This window comes from Myxocyprinus asiaticus, chromosome 15 (assembly GCF_019703515.2).
Source record: "Myxocyprinus asiaticus isolate MX2 ecotype Aquarium Trade chromosome 15, UBuf_Myxa_2, whole genome shotgun sequence".
NCBI lineage: Eukaryota > Metazoa > Chordata > Actinopteri > Cypriniformes > Catostomidae > Myxocyprinus > Myxocyprinus asiaticus.
The window spans coordinates 245,001-268,078 of record NC_059358.1 but is presented as its reverse complement, the minus strand read 5'-3'; the positions used below and the strand labels follow the sequence as shown (position 1 = coordinate 268,078).

General features: G+C 40.4%; 1 protein-coding gene across 8 annotated transcripts in view; it reads left to right on the top strand.

Annotated features, from left to right (window-relative positions):
- The window catches only part of LOC127453075 (intermembrane lipid transfer protein VPS13B-like), a 194,830-nt gene that overhangs the window by 25,230 nt on the left and 146,522 nt on the right, over positions 1–23,078 (top strand). For 6 of the 8 annotated variants that reach the window (XR_007899358.1, XM_051719102.1, XM_051719105.1 and 3 more), the window contains exons 5-15: positions 7,772–7,939; positions 9,375–9,556; positions 9,658–9,820; positions 13,701–14,017; positions 14,096–14,191; positions 14,289–14,411; positions 14,747–14,884; positions 16,542–16,629; positions 21,807–21,998; positions 22,506–22,672; positions 22,758–22,952. Coding sequence is in view for 7 of the 8 variants with exons in the window: in XM_051719102.1 (XP_051575062.1) it covers positions 7,772–7,939; positions 9,375–9,556; positions 9,658–9,820; positions 13,701–14,017; positions 14,096–14,191; positions 14,289–14,411; positions 14,747–14,884; positions 16,542–16,629; positions 21,807–21,998; positions 22,506–22,672; positions 22,758–22,952 (1,829 nt within the window). In the remaining variant the exon portion in view is untranslated. The remainder of the gene's footprint in view (positions 1–7,771; positions 7,940–9,374; positions 9,557–9,657; positions 9,821–13,700; positions 14,018–14,095; positions 14,192–14,288; positions 14,412–14,746; positions 14,885–16,541; positions 16,630–21,806; positions 21,999–22,505; positions 22,673–22,757; positions 22,953–23,078) is intronic. The other 2 variants (XM_051719104.1, XM_051719103.1) reach the window with 2 other exon arrangements.

The window sequence follows — 23,078 nt, the reverse complement described above, 5'->3', positions numbered from 1 at the left end:
TAATGCATTACATCTTTAATGTGGTTATATTTAATGCGTTACAGCTTTAATGCGGTTATCTTTAATGCGTTGCATCTTTAATGCGGTTATATTTAATGCGTTGCATCTTTAATGCGGTTATATTTAATGCGTTACATCATGCGTTACATCTTTAATTCGGTTATATTTAATGCGTTGCATCTTTAATGTGGTTATATTTAATGCGTTACATCTTTAATGCGGTTATCTTTAATGCGTTGCATCTTTAATGTGGTTTTATTTAATGCGTTACATCTTTAATGTGGTTATATTTAATGCGTTACAGCTTTAATGCGGTTATCTTTAATGCGTTGCATCTTTAATGCGGTTATATTTAATGCGTTGCATCTTTAATGCGGTTATCTTTAATGCGTTGCATCTTTAATGTGGTTTTATTTAATGCATTACATCTTTAATGTGGTTATATTTAATGCGTTACAGCTTTAATGCGGTTATCTTTAATGCGTTGCATCTTTAATGCGGTTATATTTAATGCGTTGCATCTTTAATGCGGTTATATTTAATGCGTTACATCATGCGTTACATCTTTAATTCGGTTATATTTAATGCGTTGCATCTTTAATGTGGTTATATTTAATGCGTTACATCTTTAATGCGGTTATCTTTAATGCGTTGCATCTTTAATGTGGTTATATTTAATGCGTTACATCTTTAATGCGGTTATCTTTAATGCGTTGCATCTTTAATGTGGTTATATTTTTATCGTGAAAAAAATCAGCAATACACAGCTTTATTAATAAGAGAGAGTTTAAGTTAAAGATGGATTGAAGTGAACAGAAAGGTGAGAGAGGGTAGTCTTCACCCCATTATACACCACAACAAAATACATTTTTGATTTGTTTTTGTTTTGGCTTGTTTTCCAGTATAAATATCTAAAACTCCTTTAAAACAACACACATTTACTTTAGCAGATATACTGCAGAATAAAGAAATATGATCTGAGTGTTGAATATAATATTAAAAATACAAATATTTCAAAATATCTAAAAATCCTTTAATAAAGATGCATTCACCTGAGAAGCAGCATATAAGATATTTAGACTTGCTTTTAGAGAATAGATCATGAATATAAGTATATTTTATCTTTACTGCACTCGCAGAAGTAAAACCAAGTGAGAAAATACACTTATATATAAAATACACTTATATATAAAATACACTAATATATAAAATACACTTATATATAAAATACACTAATATATAAAATACACTTATATATAAAATACACTAATATATAAAATACACTTATATATAAAATACACTTATATTTAAGATACATTCTGTTAAAGCAAGTCTAAATATCTTATATGATGATTCTCAAGTAAATGTTTCTTGTTTTAAGGATTTTTAGACAATTTTAAATGGGAAAAAAAGACAAACACTTGATAACAATAGTTTTGCAGTGAATTTCTTTACTGAATTAAACGTAATAAAAAAAAAGGTATTTTTAAAAGATGACTTTGTTCTCTTTATTGTTAGTAAGCACGTTTAATACAACCTTTTATATCATGGCACAAGCTGAATAATCGGTTTAGAGCTAATGATTAATCTGTGCAATAATCGCCCGAATAGTTGAATAATCATTAGATTAGTCGATTATCAAAATAATCGTTAGTTGCAGCCCTAGTAAATAGTATAAATTATGCATTAAAAATAAACATGCAACTAAATATGAAATATGCAATATAAAATCATATTTATTGATAGAATACATGGATTTGGGCATTTTTAACAAGCTGAAATATGACCAAAATGATGAAAAATGTATGATAACATTTTGTAAAATCAATACAGTATTTTCTTAATGTACCAAGTTAGAAGGAATTTCTTTCATATGCAAGCAAAATGGACATTATAATTGAAAAATACCCATATAAATCAATATCCAATCTAATCGATTCGAATTGTGAGCTTGTGAATCGTAATCTAACCGGTAAATCTGCATCAATACCTAGCCCTTTCATTCATATCTTTCTAAGTTCAGATTAATTACACAGAGGAGCAGCAGTTATGAGTCCATCAAGATTTTTCTCTGTTGCTTTTCTTGTCCAGATGTTTAAACGAGTGTATTTGTGTTCATAATGACAGACATGCGAAGAAACGCCTCTTACATCACACACAGATTTAGATCTCGGCGAGTCTCTACTGCACACTCATCTCTTAATTCTCGGTGTGCTGTCGTGTAGCGTCTGCACTAATCGCAGCCGATGCGTTGTGCATGCAGGAAGCGAACGGTGGAGTTTACGTGCAGCTCTTGGCTGCAGTCGCACATAAAGCAGTTGGTTTTTCCAGCTCTTTTATGGCTGCAGTGTTTCGTCCCTGCGGCCGCAGCACAGGTGTGGCTGCAGCAATAGTTTATAGAGAAAGAGATGAAGGGGAGTCGCCCGCTCCGCTTGCTAAATTAAATCCAGAGAGCTCGAACAGAGAAACACTTTGTGAATGCAGGTGCTACACACACACACAGACCCGCTGCTGACCCGCATGTTTAACACACACCCATGACTAACACATGCAAACCAGCAGGCAAAACATTATAACACACACACACACATGAATGATGCCCACAGGAAATAAAGTAGATTTGCTGATGAGACAGCGAGTGTGATATTTCAGCTTCTGTTGTGTTATAAAACACGTATTTGTTGTTCAGCTGATTGAGTTTGTGAGATTCTGATGAGCGGTGCACCAGAGCTCATTAATTACACACACCGCTCGTGCACAGGAAGACAAACATTTGAGTTGGACAACCAGGAAAAAGTATTAAAGTTTTATAAGTTGAAGTGGGACGATTAATGACGATTTATTGCTGTATACTTTAATATTTTATTGCCGAAACTCTCTGGTTTGTAATATTTTCACTACTTTGGTGAGTAATGACCTGACCATGTTTGCTGTTCAACTCGAGCTTCTGGTCCTGAGCTGCTCACTTACACACACACACACACACACACACACACACACACACATCAGTTGCCGTTCACACAGGACACATTCTTGTGTTCCATCGGCATGATTTTTAACAGCACGTCTCGAGACTTGTGTTCTGTTCCGTTACACTACATTTAACTGTTTTTGGAACGCGTCATGTCTGAACGGCTCCTCATGCCCTTTGCACTCACTATGATTTTCATTTTTAGAGGTTTCCTCCTCTGCTGTGGTGTCTGTGAGTGTTAGGTGTGTTTTTGAGGTCTGTGCTATCAGAAACAAACTCTACACAGATGAGAATGTTAGGTCAACACATTACAGGTGTGCAGTCCTGTTGAACATAACGTGTGTTCTTGTGTTACTGTGGCAGGAACAAACCTCAGTATTTATGTGCTGATTCTGTCTGAGTCTGAATGTTAATGTAAATGTAAATAAATGATTCAATTCTGATTCACAAGCTCTTGATTCATTTCCAATTTCGACTAGATTCCGATTCATATGGGTATATTTCAGTTATAATGTCCATTTTGCTTACATATGAAAGAAATTCTCTCTCAACTAATGCTGTTAATTATACAGGGGACCTTCTAACTAGGTACATTGACAATATTTATTTTACTAATTTTATTTAATCATTTTGTTTTTCATCATTTTGGTCACATTCTAGCTTTTTAAAAATGTTAAAATAATCAAATAGTGTTTTTTTTTTTTTTTTTTTTTTTTATTTTTATTTTTTTTACAGTTTTATAAAAAAATAAATTAAAAAAATCCATGTTTTCCATCAATAATTATGATGTCTTGAAATTGCATATAATATTGCGTACCATATTTCCTGGAATATAAATTGGATTTTTTCATCATCTGAAAAGTCCTGCGACTTAAGTTACGAATAAATTACGTATATATGTCAGCCTCTCAAGCACACGCACACCAAAACACACAAGCTTATACGCAAACAATGAAAACATCAGTCATAGAGACGGTAGTACCGTTTTGTCATTGTCTATTCAGAGTATTTTGCCTTAATGTATTTTAATGCTGAACTTCTTCATCACTATACTACTCAATCACTGCTGAACTTCTTCATCACTATACTACTCGATCACTGCTGAACTTCTTCATCACTATACTACTCGATCACTGCTGAACTTCATCACTATACTACTCGATCACTGCTGAACTTCATCACTATACTACTCGATCACTGCTGAACTTCTTCATCACTATACTACTCGATCACTGCTGAACTTCTTCATCACTATACTACTCAATCACTGCTGAACGTCTTCATCACTATACTACTCAATCACTGCTGAACTTCATCACTATACTACTCAATCAGTGCTGAACTTCATCACTATACTACTCAATCACTGCTGAACTTCTTCATCACTATACTACTCGATCACTGCTGAACTTCTTCATCACTATACTACTCGATCACTGCTGAACTTCTTCATCACTATACTACTCGATCACTGCTGAACTTCTTCATCACTATACTACTCGATCACTGCTGAACTTCTTCATCACTATACTACTCGATCACTGCTGAACTTCTTCATCACTATACTACTCGATCACTGCTGAACTTCATCACTATACTACTCGATCACTGCTGTACTTCATCACTATACTACTCGATCACTGCTGAACTTCATCACTATACTACTCGATCACTGCTGAACTTCATCACTATACTACTCGATCACTGCTGTACTTCATCATCACTATACTACTCGATCACTGCTGTACTTCATCATCACTATACTACTCGATCACTGCTGTACTTCATCACTATACTACTCGATCACTGCTGTACTTCATCACTATACTACTCGATCACTGCTGAACTTCATCACTATACTACTCGATCACTGCTGAACTTCTCCACTACACTACTCGATCACTGCTGAACTTCTCCACTACACTACTCGATCACTGCTGAACTTCTCCACTACACTACTCGATCACTGCTGAACTTCATCACTATACTACTCGATCACTGCTGAACTTCTTCATCACTATACTACTCGACCACTGCTGAACTTCATCACTATACTACTCGATCACTGCTGAACTTCTTCATCACTATACTACTCGATCACTGCTGAACTTCTTCATCACTATACTACTCGATCACTGCTGAACTTCTTCATCACTATACTACTCGATCACTGCTGAACTTCTCCACTACACTACTCGATCACTGCTGAACTTCATCACTATACTACTCGATCACTGCTGAACTTCTTCATCACTATACTACTCGATCACTGCTGAACTTCATCACTATACTACTCGATCACTGCTGAACTTCTCCACTACACTACTCGATCACTGCTGAACTTCATCACTATACTACTCGATCACTGCTGAACTTCTTCATCACTATACTACTCGACCACTGCTGAAATTCTCCATCACTATACTACTCAATCACTGCTGAACTTCTCCATCACTATACTACTCGATCACTGCTGAACTTCATTACTATACTACTCGATCACTGCTGTACTTCTACATCACTATACTACTCGATCGCTGCTGTACTTCTACATCACTATACTACTCGATCGCTGCTGTACTTCTACATCACTATACTACTCAATCGCTGCTGAACTTCTTCATCACTATACTACTCAATCGCTGCTGAACTTCTCCACTACACTACTCGATCACTGCTGAACTTCTCCACTACACTACTCGATCGCTGCTGAACTTCATCACTATACTACTCGATCGCTGCTGTACTTCTACATCACTATACTACTCAATCACTGCTGAACTTCTCCACTACACTACTCGATCACTGCTGAACTTCTTCGTCACTATACTACTCGATCACTGCTGAACTTCTTCGTCACTATACTACTCGATCACTGCTGAACTTCTTCGTCACTATACTACTCGATCACTGCTGAACTTCTTCGTCACTATACTACTCGATCACTGCTGAACTTCTTCGTCACTATACTACTCGATCACTGCTGAACTTCTTCGTCACTATACTACTCGATCACTGCTGAACTTCTTCGTCACTATACTACTCGATCACTGCTGAACTTCTTCGTCACTACACTACTCGATCACTGCTGAACTTCTCCACTACACTACTCGATCGCTGCTGTACTTCATCACTATACTACTCGATCGCTGCTGTACTTCTACATCACTATACTACTCAATCACTGCTGAACTTCTCCACTACACTACTCGATCACTGCTGAACTTCTTCATCACTATACTACTCAATCACTGCTGAACTTCATCACTATACTACTCAATCACTGCTGAACTTCTCCCTTTTTCTCCCTAATTTGGAATGTCCAATTCCCAATGCGCTCTTAAGTCCTCGTGGTGGTGTAGTGACTCGCCTCAATCCGGGTGGTGGAGGACGAATCTCAGTTGCCTCCGCGCCTGAGACCGTGAATCCGTGCATCTTATCACGTGACTTGAGCGCGTTACCTTGGAGACCTAGCTTTTGTGGAGGCTTCACGCTGTTCTCCGCGGCATCCACGCATAACTCTCCACGCGCCCCACCGAGAGCCAGAACCACATTTTAGCAACTACGAGGAGGTTACCCCATGTGACTCTACGCTCCCTAGCAACCAGGCCAATTTGGTTGCTTAGGAGACCTGGCTGGAGTCACTCAGCACGCCCTGGATTCAAACTCGTGCTCCAGGGGTGGTAGTCAGTGCCAATACTATTAAATCATCAATTTAAATAATACATTTTTTTCAGTGTGACATGAAACGTGCTGTTATATTATCATATGCATAACAAATGGTGTATTTCCTGAAACATTATACTATAAAAAGTGTTTTTAAATCCAGTAAACAATACTGAAAAACAGTGAAAGATTTACTAGATTATTGTTGTTTTTGGCTTGGCAACTTTCAGGAACGCATAGCAAGGAGTTGAAACAATACATTTATTTGAGTTTAGATTGGTTCAGTCCCAATTTGTTGATTTGTTACCCTTGTGTTTAACGTACCAGGTGTCAAGTTTTGTGTGTGCCATTTTAAAATACTTTATATGTGATGAGAAAGATGTGATATTGTTTTATGACAGCAAGCACATCACTTTCCATGAAATACACGTTTATTGATATGTACATGAGGTGCTTAGAATACTTAACAGTTTTAAACCATGTAAATAAAGGAAGCAATTTTCAGAAGACTAAGTTGACAGACTTTATGAAATCTACTTAAAGTAACTTATATGTATTTGTTAAATATGAAAAATTAATATGTAATATGTACAGCTAATTTGTAAAAGTCATGGTAGGTTGAAATTTTAAGTTAGTAAAAATCAGTGCAAACTTCTGAAGTTTTCAAACACGTTAATTATTTGATTTATTTTTAGAGACAAATTGCATGTCTAAGTTTTCTAAGTATTCTACCTATTAAGGAATAAATAGGCATACTTGGTCAGAAATGATAAATTATTTGTAAAAAATGTGTCTTGGACTAATGATGTTGTGTAGTCTGACTGTGTTGAATTTGTTTGAATTGCATTTCAGTAAATTCCTCTTCCAATCATTCCAATTCAAATTCAACTTCCTGTGGGGCGTGGCCAATTCAAATTCTGTCTCATGAACTGAAAGGGTGTTAATTCTGAAATTCAACCTTGGTTCACATGAAAATCGTGATGCATTAGAAAATCGATATTTTTACCCAGCCCTACTGTGCAGATGAGAGTGCTTAACAAACACAGTACAAGTGTGCAGTCCTGCAGCTACAAGCGTTTCTCTTCTCATACTCGTTTTTCCATCATCAATCTTCTGTCTTATCTCTCTCTGCAGGATATGTCCAGAGTCTAATTCGTCGAGTGGTGAATAATGTAAATATTGTGGTGAATAATCTGATTCTGAAGTACGTGGAGGACGATATTGTTCTGTCAGTGAACATCACGTCTGCAGAATGCTACACAGTGGACGATCTGTGGGATCGAGCATTCATGGACGTCATCTGTGAGTACAATGTCTTCACATGTGTGCAGTAAACAACAGTAAGTTATGCCGTGAAGCCACTGAGAGACAGAGGAGTAATCGGCATGTAAACATCAGAATCCAAACAGTTGAGCACACGTGGACAGATCTGAAGAGTTTGACATCAGATGATCAGAGGAAATGTGCCGTCAGTTTGTTGTGTGGATTCTTTCTCTAGTCATCTGCAGATCTGTTTTAGCTTAGTTAAAAACTCATGTCAGTGTACACAATCAGACATGAAGAACTGAAAGAAAATCAAAGTGTGGTTCAAATAGAAATGGGTGTGTGGTTAGATTTGGAGTTGAGTGGGTTGAAGGCTTTCTTGTAGGATTCAGGTTCGGTTGTTTGGGGATGTTTAACATTGGCTGTGATTTGACTTCTAGGCCTTTTGTTTGGGGTTTATGGACCCTCTGAAATCAAATGTAAAGTTTAGTTACTTTTGGCATGCTAGTGTACTTCTAAACGTTGCATTCAGCAGTTATTTGTGCTAAAATTGCTCACAGAGCTTCTGAGAAATTGTCAAATCAAATGCTTTCTAGAACAAGAACGCACTTTCCCCTACATCTGCGCAGCGCTCGTGTCTGTGTTCTAACTGGTGCTGATGATGCCTTCGCAGGGCACTTCAAAGGGAGCACAGTCCTTGCTGTAGGGTCGTTCCAAACAGAATTTCCTATAAGAATGACTTGTTGAGTTGTGACTGACCGTTATCACTTTTCAGCCCTCTGAAGCTCTCACAGTGGAGCAGTGCTGGTCCTACCCCATTTGGCACCCTAGGCAAGGCGTTATCGGAATGCACAGGGTGCATTTTGTTCGACACAGATTGGACACATGCTAAAATGAGCTTTTTAGATCGCCGCCCCCAAAGCGATGCCACCCTAGGCGCTCGCCTATGTCGCCTAATGGGTTGACCGGCCCTGCAGTGGAGAGTAATTATCTTCGAAGGGAATAGGGTGTAGGGATCATCACTTCTGAAGGGAACGCAGTATTTGGATTTGAGGAAAGCAGCTAGATTTTATTGATATGTTTAATGAAGAAAACTGCGCTCGGCAAAGCACTTCATGGGGACGTTAGTGTTGGGGAAGTTTATGGTTGAGGTCTCTCATTGGGGCAGTAGAGCTTTAAAAACATCCTTTTGAATGAGATTCATCTGCAGGAATGTCAATGAAACATTTTCAACAAACTGCAATGTAAACATGTTCTTGTAAGAGCTCATACACACACACACACGCATTCACCTTTGACTCCTCAGTGTTGAAGTGCTTCTTAAGTGTGTGTCGGATCTGTTGTGTGTCACACTGACATTCAGCTGCTTATAAATCTGATTCATTGCTGCTGAACAACATTCATGATCCTGAAGCTCACTCCCTCCCTCCCTGTCTGTCTGTCTGTCTGCCTGTCTGTCTGTGTGTCTCTGCAGCTCCTGAACTGGTCCTGAGGAAGGTGATAAACTTTTCCGACTGTACGGTGTGTTTGGACAAGCGGAATGCCAGTGGGAAGATCGAGTTCTATCAGGATCCTCTGCTCTACAAATGTTCCTTCAGAACACGTCTTCACTTCACCTATGACAATATCAATGCCAAAATCCCTGCGGTTATTAAAGTAAGAGAGCCAACACTTCTGCTCGTGTCTCCAGACAGAGAAACAGATGTGTGTAATAATCGTCTCTCTGTGTGCGCGTGTGTGTGTGTGTGTGTGTTCAGATTCACACACTGGTGGAGAGTTTGAAGTTGTCTCTGACGGATCAGCAGTTACCCATGTTCATTCGTCTCATGGCGTTGGGTGTGGCGCTGTATTATGGCGAGATGGGCGTCCATCGAGAAGGCGAGAGAGAGGAGAACAGCTCGCTCCGAGAGAGCCTCCCTGGTGAATGAGACATGACTGCTCCTCACTTCACTCAAACATGTCATAGATTTATTTATGTAGTAACAACTGACGCTGTAGAAACACAGAGACAGAGCGGGTTTGTCTTACTGCAGAGCTTCAGTGACTACGTTAACATGGACACCAGAAAGCGGCTTATTGTGAGAAATTTTACATGTACCATGTTTCCGGTGTACACTTTACTCCTGTATACATGCGGCTCGGTCAGTAAGCAGCTTTCTCCACAGCAACGTAATTTCCACGACACTTTTGTAAATAACAAACATGGCATCCGAGAAAGACTTCGCTATTTTATTCTCCATTTCTTCACTTAATTTCCAGATATTCCCGAGTTGTTGCTGTGTTTGTTTCCTTCATTTTCTATCGTGACCTGCAGCAGAATTGCGCTGCAGTAGTGGGGCTTCCCTCTTACATCAAACTCCGGGATTCCACAATAAACAAGCGCATGTACACGAACTTGAGGGACAGTTGATATTTAACATTAGTGTGTATAAATGACTGTAGTTTATAGTGTGTGTGATTTTATCACTATACTTCTAGAAATATTACATTCTTTCTGCTGTGTTGACTTGTTGTTGGGCTCCATCCTATAACATTTGTCATCCGGTCTGTTCACGCACATGCACACTCCTCAAAAATCTGTAAGAAAGCTGCTTATGAATTGACATGACCTATGTACAGCCGTGTTCTCCGGGAGAAACCTGGGTATGTTAAACCGCTTACTCTTAATCCCTTAAACGGCATAAGGAAGTCAGTGTTCTCATTTACATGACATTTCAGAACGCTGCTTTCTGCAAAAACCCTGGAATAAACCGTTTTCTTAAGTGCATGTAAACGGGGTCAGTGTGAACGGTGTGTGTGTGCGCGCATGTGTGTACAGGTTTGGCTAAAGAGCGCAACAGTGACCACTTTTTCAACTGTCTTGCTTCAGGAAGTATTTTTCCCATTCATTTTTCTAATAGGGATTTCATAAAATCCTTCGTAAAAGAGTTGTGCACCATGAACAAAACCAATCAGCTCCGAGGTAAATCACGACATCACAAACTTTGATTTGAAGCACAAAAGTGTTTGAAAATTAGACAAAAAGACAAAGACTAACATCTTTAATGAGGGAATGAACAACAATCCCATGAAGCATTGCAGCTGATGCAATCGAACTAAAAATGAAAAGCTCTTAATTCAAAGTTGATGATTATAAGTATGGAAACAGTATATTTTAATTTTATTGCCAAATATTCAGATATACAAATACACATGTAGTTTGTGAGTGTAGGGAGAGCAACTCGATTGCATCATTCTCAGTGCATTATGGGAGTGGGCGGAGCTACAGAGCTCTTTTGACGTAATTCTCTGATTGGTGAATCTTTCTTTAGGATTATGGGTAGTGTAGTTCTTCACCAGGAATTCTGCTATTAAACATATATTTTTTTTTTTTATGAAGTTGAAATAACATGGACTGATGTCTTCAACAGAAGCATAACCCATCGATTAACAACCTCAGAGCTCAGGTTTGGTCAGTCTATAAAGATTTATAGAGAGCAAATGAATGAGATTTTTACTTCTGGAAACAGACACTTGTGCTTTAAACTTGTGAGATTTATAATGTCACAAATACAGTGAAACATGTGGAGTGGAACATTGACTTGTGGACATCAATGATCACCTCCTGTTCATCTCTTACGGACATGCAGACACGCACAAACATTCACACACACGCATGCACACACACATACATGCACTCTCACACACATACATGCACGCACACACACACTCATACAGTTGTGCTCAAAAGTTTACATACCCTTGAATGTTTGGCCTTGTTACAGACACACAAGGTGACACACACAGGTTTAAATGGCAATTAAAGGTTAATTTCCCACACCTGTGGCTTTTTAAATTGCAATTAGTGTCTGTGTATAAATAGTCAATGAGTTTGTTAGCTCTCACGTGGATGCACTGAGCAGGCTAGATACTAAGCCATGGGGAGCAGAAAAGAACTGTCAAAAGACCTGCGTAACAAGGTAATGGAACTTTATAAAGATGGAAAAGGATATAAAAAGATATCCAAAGCCTTGAAAATGCTGGTCAGTACTGTTCAATCACTTATTAAGAAGTGGAAAATTCGGGGATCTCTTGATGCCAAGGTCAGGTAGACCAAGAAAGATTTCAGCCACAACTGCCAGAAGAATTGTTCAGGATACAAAGAAAAACCCACAGGTAACCTCAGGAGAAATACAGGCTGCTCTGGAAAGAGACGGTGTGGTTGTTTCAAGGAGCACAATACGACGATACTTGAACAAAAATGAGCTGCATGGTTGAGTTGCCAGAAAGAAGCCTTTACTGCACCAATGCCACAAAAAAGCCCGGTTACAATATGCCCGACAACACCTTGACACGCCTCACAGCTTCTGGCACACTGTAATTTGGAGTAACGAGACCAAAATAGAGCTTTATGGTCACAACCATAAGCGCTATGTTTGGAGAGGGGTCAACAAGGCCTACAGCGAAAAGAATACCATCCCCACTGTGAAGCATGGTGGTGGCTCACTGATGTTTTGGGGGTGTGTGAGCTCTAAAGGCACGGGGAATCTTGTGAAAATTGATGGCAAGATGAATGCAGCATGTTATCAGAAAATACTGGCAGACAATTTGCATTCTTCTGCACGAAAGCTGCACATGGGACTCTCTTGGACTTTCCAGCATGACAATGACCCTAAGCACAAGGCCAAGTTGACCCTCCAGTGGTTACAGCAGAAAAAGGTGAAGGTTCTGGAGTGGCCATCACAGTTTCCTGACCTTAATATCTCAATTGTGCGGTTCATGCAAGACGACCAAAGACTCTGCATGACCTGGAGGCATTTTGCCAAGACGAATGGGCAGCTATACCACCTGCAAGAATTTGGGGCCTCATAGACAACTATTACAAAAGACTGCACACTGTCATTGATGCTAAAGGGGGCAATACACAGTATTAAGAACTAAGGGTATGCAGACTTTTGAACAGGGGTCATTTCATGTTGTTCTTTGTTGCCGTGTTTTGTTTTATGATTGTGCCATTCTGTTATAACCTACAGTTGAATATGAATCCCATAAGAAATAAAAGAAATGTGTTTTGCCTGCTCACTCATGTTTTCTTTAAAAATGGTACATATATTACCAATTCTCCAAGGGTATGCAAACTTGAGCACAACTGTACACACACACACACACACACACTCGTTAGTGCAGCTATCATTATGAGGACTCTCCATAGACATAATGATTTTTATACTGTACAAACTATAGATTCTATCCCCTAACCCTAAACCTAACTCTCACACACACACACACACACACACACACACACACACACACACACACACACACACACACACATGTTGGTGCAGCTATCATTATGAGGACTCTCCATAGACATAATGATTTTTATACTGTATGAACTATAGATTCTATCCCCTAACCCTAACCCTACCCCTAAACCTAACCCTCACAAAAAACTTTCTGCATTTTTACATTTTCAATAAAACATCATTTAGACACTAGAAATGTCCTCATAAACCACATTTATAGCATAATACCCTTGCAATTACCAGTTTATAACCTAAAAAAGTCCTCGTAAACCACTTAAACCTGCTCACACACACACACGCACACACTTGTCCTGTATGATGTGTGACTGTGAGCTCTCTCTCTCTCTCATTCATTCATATGAACATGTTTTTATTGCTCTGAAAACTGTCATGTGTTTGAAGCGGAAATCTCAGTGCTTCACAGGAGAAACAGACGAGCAAATGCTGAGTGAGAGATTTAATTAAAATGTCATAATATTCACCGGCTCAGACATTCCTGAACTCTGACCTCATAGAGAGCTGTGTTTTCCTGCCAGGACATTACACATACCAACATGATGACATCACCTGCTCTCCCGCAGATGTGATGGTGGAGGGTTCAGAAGCGTCTCTGGCAGGTCAGTACTTTCAGGGTGAGGATGAGGATCAGGGCTGGGTGTCATGGGCGTGGTCGTTCGTCCCAGCCATCGTGAGTGCAGAAGAGGAGGAGGGCGAGGGGGAGTCAGGGGGAGAATCACAGGATGGCGGCGCTTCTCGACCCCAGCAGCAATCTCACAGAGACCCCGTCGTGTCCGTCGGCTTCTACTGCACTAAAGCATCCGTCACTTTTAAGGTACAAACATTGAAATGTAGCATCAATAAATACGTTTTGAAGAAATGTTCTTGATTCTCTCGTTCTCTCCTCGTGTAGTTGACAGAGAGTTGTTCGGAGAGCAGTTACTACAGTCCTCAGAAGGTGAAGTCTCGTGAGGTGCTGTGTGTGGAGCAGGAGGGCATCACAGTGGAGGTGACACACACACACACACACACACACACACACACACACACTCATTGATCTCCTCATGCTCTCCTCCTCATGTTCTGTGTGTGTTTGTGTGCTTCAGGCTCTGATGATGGGAGAGCCGTTCTTCGACTGTCAGGTGGGAGTCGTGGGTTGTCGTGCCGTCTGTCTGAAGGGCATCATGGGAGTTCGAGATTTTGAAGAGAATATGAACAGAAGAGAGGAGGTGATTTTCACACATATATAAACACGCGCACACGCACGCACGCACACATATACACATCATGCACGCATACACACACATCACGCACGCAGACGCACACATGCACGCACATGCACACATACACACGCACACACAGACGTACACACGCACACATACGCACACATCCAGACACACACATGCACGCACATGCGCACACACACAGATGTACACATACATGTGCACACAGCCACACACAAACCCAGACACATACGCACAAATACATGCACATTCACACACACATACATGCACACACACACACTGCTCTGTAAGTGGTATTGAGTGTGTGTTTGTTGCTGTAGGACGCAGTGTTTTTCCGTTGTGGAGACACTCTGAGTGTGAAGGGAATGACATACCTGACGAACTCTCTGTTCGACTACCGCAGTCCTGAGAACAACGGCGTCAGAGCCGAGTTTATACTGGAGGCAAACCTGCACAAGGTACCACCTTCATCTTCAGTCCCACCATCATCACTCTCACAGTGACGTGTGTGTGTGTGGGGCAGGTGTACTGTGGCTGGTCACTGGATGTGGAACATCGTGTTGATGTTTCCTACAGATTTCTGTTTCTGCAGCAGGGAAGCCCCAGTCAGGCCATACATTTAAGCAATAGAGTGCAACAGTGCCCACCCACTTTTTCAGCCATCTGGCTTCCAGAAGTATTTTTCCCATTCATTTCTTCGATAGACTTTTCATAAACCCCTCCATTAAACCAACCAGCTTTAAAGTGAATCGCAACATCACAGACTTTGTTTTAAGGCTAAAAAGTATTTGAAAATCCAACAAACCGGCTGCAGTTAGTCGTCATCACACAGCAACATGTAGCAGTAGAGTCCGACACCAGGCAGGAACAGAGCTGGATCTGGCCGGTTCTGGTGATCTTGGGATAGGAGTCCCGAGGTTGAGACAGGGAAACAAATAGAATAATATTAGTATAGATGCCATTCAATTTATTGCAGAGTTATAGATCATGATAGATGTTTCTGGTTCTGGCAGACCTAACTAAAGCAGACTAATTGTGAGTTGATGGATAAATTAGGTGTATGTCTGGCTAAATAGATGAGTCTTTAGTCTAGACTTAAACTGAGTGAGAGTGTTTGCATCCCGAACAGTGTTAGGGAGACTATTCTATAGTTTAGAAGCCAAATATGAAAAGGATCTACCTCCTTTTGTGGATTTTGATATTCTAGAAACTATTAACAGTCCAGAATTTTGTGATCATAATGAACATGATGGAATATAGCGTGACAGAAGGTCACTTAAGTACTGTGGAGCTAGACCATTCAAAGCTTTGTATGTAATTAACAGAATTTTAAAGGTTATACGAAATTTAACAAGTAGCCAATGTAACAATATATAAGGAGAAAAGCAGAGGCCCTAAAACTGAACCCTGTGGCACTCCATACTTAACTTTTGTTTGATTTGACAATTCCTCATTTACATAGACAAAGTGTTAGCGGTCTGCTAAATAGGACCTAAACCATGCTAATGCAAGTCCACTAATGCCAACATAATTCTCCAGCCTATCCAAGCTGAAGTATGTAACTTTTATGTGTTAAAATACTTCTATCGCATCTTAATATGCAAAGACAACTATAAATAAGCCATTTATTGGTTAATTTTTTGAAAAACTGTAAACACTGTCTCTATGGTGCTATAAAAATTCCTGTTTGTTTTGAGTGGCCCGCTTAGACCCGCCCAAACAGCGTTACTCAACCAATGGGATGAGTTGGTGGCTGTACTATCAGACTATTTGAACAACTACAGACAAGTGCCGTGTTCAGAAAGCTGTTTTAAAAACAGTTTTTGCAGTTCTGTTTGGTGGCACAGAAATTACATACTTCAGCTTTAAATAACTTCTCAATTTTACATCAAAGTGTGTGATGTTTATGGCCTTCTAATTTAATTTAATTTAAATCTTTTGTTACTAACCAGATATATATGCTGTTTGGAACAAAATTATTTTGTTATTCAAAAATAACCCAAACAAAGGTTTTATAGCAATGAATCAAATGCCTTATGTGTATATATGTGTGTGTGTGTGTGTGTGTGTGTGTGTGTGTGTGTGTGTGCTGACTTTTTGCTCTTGTATGAACAGGAGACATACACTGAGACTGCAGGTGTGCAGCGTTATGGCGCGTTCTACATGGATTATCTGTACACTATGGAGAACAGCGGCAGTCGAGGTGACACTCACATCATCTGTCTGTCTGTCTGTCTGTCTGTCTGTCTGTCTGTCTGTCTGTCTGTCTGCCTGAGGAGGTGTTTGGAGTGACACACACACTCACACAGACACACACACTGGTCTGTCATCACTCCTGTTTGGTTTCTCCTCTCGTTGTATTTCTGCTTGTCTTATTAATTAGTTGTCAGTTTTAGGATGTTGATTGATTAAAGAATTAAGTGTGTGTTCGTGTGTGTGTTGGAGGGAAATCACGCCTCACTTTCTGTCCATTTAACACTCAATCTTCAGACACAACGCTCAAAACTTCACATTACAGCAGCACTGACGTTCTCACATTTTTGTCCAAATACTTTTTTGTGAATGTTTGTAAAATGAACACTTAGAATATTTTGCTTTCCAACTTCTCCAAATGTTGTGTTTCCCGTGTGGACTGCTGATACTGATCTGAGTGTAATGTAAACACAGATCCGCTGAGGTGTGGATAAGTGTCGCTCCTTCAGTGAAGCTAAAATTACACTATCCAATCGGAATGTCGTGTGAGTCAGAGCGCATCTCCCCACAGAGTCTGGAACCCGCGACCCTCATCGACATCAGAGCGTTGCGGAAACGGCGTCAGCGCTACATAAACGAAACTCAAACCTTGCGGTGTACTCGCTCTCATAATAACTGCGGCGGTGAGACGCGGATCTGCAGTAATGCTTTAAATCCGGCTAATTTCCCTCCCTGCGTCCTTCAGCGGTGCTCCCAGCTGCCAGATGTTTGATATTAGTCTTAATCCAGCCCAGCCCAAATGGGAAGAGGAAGTGACATCGCTCACTGCACTTTTAATCTCCACAAATCAGGAGGTAATTTGAGCTGCTCATGAATCTGCAGTAACAGCACTCACACATTCCTCACAGTGGTCCAGCTGTGTGTGTGTGTGGAATAATCATATGACATTTGTGTGTGTTTTCAAACATTTAGAATAGTGCTGTGTGTGTGTGCGTGTGTGTGTGTGTGTGTGTGTTCTGTATGGAGTGTACAGTAGGTAGTACCTTCAATATGAGGATCTTTTGTGTGGAATGTATAGATCCAGATGGCAGAAAATCTAATTAAAAAACCAAAGTCCCCTGATATTGGTTCACCTTCCGCCTGGATTTGAGGTCACATGAGCGACCGAGAGTGTAATGTGACACAGTTATGCAGACTTTAACATTTTACACAAATACACAGTGAGCTGGTTGACACGGACACCAGAAGAACATTTATTGAGAGAAAGCTGTGTAAGACACGAGAGCGACGTCTGCATTTACATGCACTGAGTAAGCGGCATACTCTTTACCCACGTATATGTGCGACTCGGTCAGTAAGCCGCTTTTTTCAAAGCAGCATCAATTCATTGCTATGCTGATGTAAATAACGAACGTGGCATCTGAGGAAGACTTCACTATTTTTTTGTTTTCCATTGCTTTGCTGTATTTCCGGATGTTTCCGGATGTTTCACACTTGCTGCTGCATTTGTTTCTTAAACTTTCCATCGTAACTTGGTGTGCAATAGTGGGGTTTTACTCTTACGTCTTACTCCGGGATTCCTCCAGTGCACCTGAACGTGATGCAGGTGAAACTGTTTATTGGGTCTCATTCATTAAACTTTCATAAATATGAGTAAATTGGGAGTAATTTACACGTAAAATAAACCTTCCGGAAAACTTTCCTCGGATTCACAAGTGCTGCGTACACCCCAGATTTGTTCATTAAATGTATTTTGTTTTTATCATTTTGATCCCCTTTTCTCCCAATTTTGGAATGCCCAATTCCCACTACTTAGTAGGTCCTCATGGTGACGCGGTTACTCACCTCAATCCGGGTGGCGGAGGACAAGTCTCAGTTGCCTCCGCTTCTGAAACCGTCAATCCGTGCATCTTATCACGTGACTCGTTGTGCATGACACCGCAGAGACTCACAGCATGTGGAGGCTCATGCTGCTCTCCACGATCCACACACAACTTACCACACGCCCCATTGAGAGCGAGAACCACTAATCACAACCACGAGGAGGTTACCCCATGTGACTCTACCCTCCCTAGCAACCGGGCCAATTTGGTTGCTTAGGAGACCTGACTGGAGTCACTCAGCACGCCCTGGATTCAAACTCACGACTCCAGGGGTAAATATGTGCATGTTAGTGAATTCCAAACATTTGTAAATATGGCGCACGTGCATGTTCACCAATATTCCTTGTCATTTTTTTTCATGCTGAGCAAATCCTGTTTCTATTGGGCAGAACCTTTGGCCACCTGAACAGAATAATATCCTGTATATTTATACATAAATATGTAATTCACCAAAATTCTTGATATTTGAAATTTCAAAACCACAGTAAAAACCTTAGTGTTTCTCCATTAAATCAACATTGCTTCATGTTTTGAATTATTCAAGTAAATATAAGTATAAACTGCATTCTGTAGTTGGCTAATAATAACAAATAAATAAAGAGAAGTCAGTGGCTTCAATATTGTTGTTTGATTAATATTAACAACATAATAGACCGCGGCAGATCTATTAGACTGCATTAGTGTGTTTACTCTGCAAAGTCTTCTGCACAGATCTCATATTCCCTTACAAAAGAATCTAGAGTTCTGGCAAACTAGTGCGGATAAATATCATAACGGCATGGCTGCACACGCATGCAGCTTACTGGGAACATTAATGTTTACTCGCAATTATCATATCCACGCCCATGAAAATGTCATGTAAGGAATGCAGCAGACTTGCTAAATGCTTTTCATAACAGTTGTGAAATCTGTTTGTGAATGAAGTGCATTCACATCATAAACTTTCTATCAGTGCATGTTTTTGCTGTCATCTGAGGCTCTTTTGTGAATTAAACAGTCCAAGAGGTCAATAAAAATGGTTTGACATGAAGCTTTAGTGTAAAACAGGGGTGTCAAACTTATTTTGGGGCGCGGGCCTGATTGGACCAAGCGACATTGCTTGCAGGACGAAGTTTATATTTATAAATGATATTTACTGTGTAAAATCTCACATTCATTCAGTCCCTCTGAGTAATTAGTAAGATCATTCACTGAAGGATTCGTCAAACTGATTCATAACGAGAACTCGTGAGCTGGTGAATCACTGTTTTAAATGTACAGACTCAAAAGAGTCATTTATTCATGATTCGGTCTAAACCAGTCAGTGTGTTTGTTGTTGAGTACAGCCAGCGAACACAATGCACTATAAAGGTGTTATTTCACGATGCACGCTTTGTCACCACATTCAATTCAGACTGCAATCTCATAACTTGGGGAAAAGATCGTTTCTTTAGTGACGCTGGTAGATCAGCGGTGGAGCAAAGGATAATTGGAGCAGGAAAATAGCAAGATGCTGTCATAGCTAACACGGGGGTAAAACGATATCAAATAAATGTTTTTGCCCACCAGCCACAGTGTCTGTTAATGCCCAATTTCACCAGCCACTTGGTTATTCATAAAGATATATGAAACACCACTCCTGAAGCTGTAGTGAATTATGATGACACATTAATTCATTTAAAATGTACGGTCATGTATTCAGCCACAAATGTTTGGAATTAAGCAATGTTGCAATCACAATGTGTGTAAACGTGAACTGCTCTGTGGAAATCAAGCGAACTAAACTTAGAGCACCTCCTGAGATGTTCTGAGATCATTTGCAGTGTTCTCATGGACGACACTGTTCTTGCAGTTTAAACAGCAGAAACAGTGAGCACTCTGCACACGCGTGTTTCATGAGAAGAACTGCACTTATGGGCAGCAGAGCGCCTCTGAACACACAGCCAATCAACAGAGTTTCTTTCATCTGTTCTTCAACACATAATCAAGTGTGTTTCTTCAAACGTGTGTCTTTGTGTCTGACAGCATTTCTTTTCACGTGTCATTCCAAGATTTTTATAAGTCGCCCGCCACAGAAATAACACACCACTGCGCATTAAATATCCACATTTGGCGGGTTGGTGGGTGCTAATTTTACTCTGAACAAAAGGAAAAACTGAATTGACTAATTTCATTAACCAGAGGTTAAATCACAAATGCACACACAGTTAGTTGAAGGGAATCAAACAATAATATTTACAAGAAAAAGAGAGAACCGCTCGCTCTTTGGCTGGAGCTTTATCCTCAATAAATCATCTGAAACTGAACATAAACGCCATCGAACTGAAACCTGCTTCAAATCAATAATAGTTCAATGGGATGGAAACAATGCAGCAGTTATTACATCTAATATTTATCCCTGCACCTGTCCATGTTGTCATTATTTCTGTGAGAGAAACTTCACTGTGGGAACGTGTGGCCATGGAACTTGAGTGGCGTTCGCTGATACGCGTGACACTGCGAGTGCTGAATGTCCCGCGCAATTACGAGAAATTCCACTGATAATGCAAGCTATAACATACATGCAACAGCACAGATTTAAATGTTTATCTGTTCTGCTGTTGCTAATACAATAATAGTATGAATACATCTTTTCCCAAGATACAGGCTAAATCAACGTCAATGTTTTCTAACATTTATTTATTTTTTCCGCATGTGTGACACCCCTGGTGTAAAACTAATGTTCAGTTCACACTGGCAGGCTTTATTTGGATCTGTTGAGTGCATCACCAGCATCAGTGGTGAAACATCTCGAGTAAATCATGATGGTAACAGTGATTATAACTACTTCTCTTGTCACTGGAAGAATTTTCAGCAAAATTACTAGAATGCCTGAAGAAGATCTTTGACCTAAATGCTGTAAACTAAAAGATTTGCATGCTACGACAGTGTGCGGGGCTTTTTCTATTTTTATTTGTATTGTGTGTGTCTGCCCGCGATGTTTATTTATGGATTTAACAGCATTAGCATTGACCATATGTCATCAACTGAATGTGATTTATCAATGAGTGAAACCTAAATTAAAAGAAGAAAATCAGTCACGGGAGAAAAGCAAACACAAACTGCATCTTTCCACAAACATTTCACCCCATTTCAAGTACTTCCGGAAAAACGATATAAACTTTAAATACAAGCAGCAAAGAAACGTTTCTAGGACCGTGACATTGATAGAATATCCTGTCTTGGTAGGACAGAAACTATGATTAACACGGAAAAGATTCGTTTTATTGTGTGTCAGGAACCGGGTGTGTGTTTTGTTGTGACAATGCTGTTGTTTGTTTGTCAGTGTGTACGGGACCGCAGGAATTCTCAGCGCTGCATAAAGACGAGCCGCCGCTGCAGGAGTCGTCAGTGAAGAGGATTGTGATTGGTCCATTAGACGTGCAGCTCCACAGCAGTGCCGTTCACCGCATCCTCAAGATGATCGCATGCACGCTGGACCACGAGTATCACCCCTACTGCAAACCACAGCAGCCCGGTAAACACACACATGAACAATAGTTCACTCCACTGTCCTTATTAAACATGAATTTGACTGAAAACAGCCAATCACAAACACTCTTGATATCAGTCCTGTGTGTTCTCAAAGCAATGTGACATAATTCTTATAAGTAAATTTATAATTAAAATTTCTCTTGCTTTGTCCGCCATCTTGGATTTATTTTTCCACCGAGCTCATCACAGTGCATTATGGGATCGCCTACCCTGGGAAGGTTACATACAGTGCCACCTTTACCTTTACAATGCTACGAATTTGACCAAAATGAGATGTCTTAGGATCAGCTTTCATGCTGGAAGCGATCCCATGATGCTTTAAGGAGGCAGCTCACGATGTTTTGGAACAGATCCAGTGATTTTTAACTGATGATTTTGCTTTTAATTGTTTTTAATGATTTAATTGAAGGGGTCTTTGAGTTTAACCAACACATTAGTCCTGTCACTGTGTGTGTGCGCGTGTGTGTGTGCGCGCGTTCGTGCTGTTCAGATGTTGTGGAGGAGTGTGCAGGTGTGACTGTGGAGCAGGTTGCAGCTCTGGAGGAATTCATTCCCACCCGTCAGACGAGCGTCACACTGATGCGAGCGACAGTCACAATCCCTGCAGCTGAATACAACATACTGCACCTCATACTGCCCGTCATACTGGGACACAAGGTACACAACACACACACACACACACTCATGCACCTCAGACTACACCTCTGTGTGTTTGTGTGATTTCAGTATGTGTTTTCTCTAGGTCTCGACTGCACAGACGTCTGCGCCACAGTTTCAGCTCTTGCGTCCTCTGCCTGCGCTGCAGCTGCAGTTTGAGCGCGTCACGTTTGAACATTCTGTGCCCATGTATGAAGAGGAAGTTACCCGCACCGCCTGCAGCATGAACAAACCCTCAGATACACTGCTGCACCACTGCTACACACACTGCTATCTGAAGGTACACACACACACACACACACACTCACATATACGCACGCACGCACACACACTCACATATACGCACGCACACAAGCACGCACGCACGCACAATACACACACACACAAACACTCACGCACGCACACA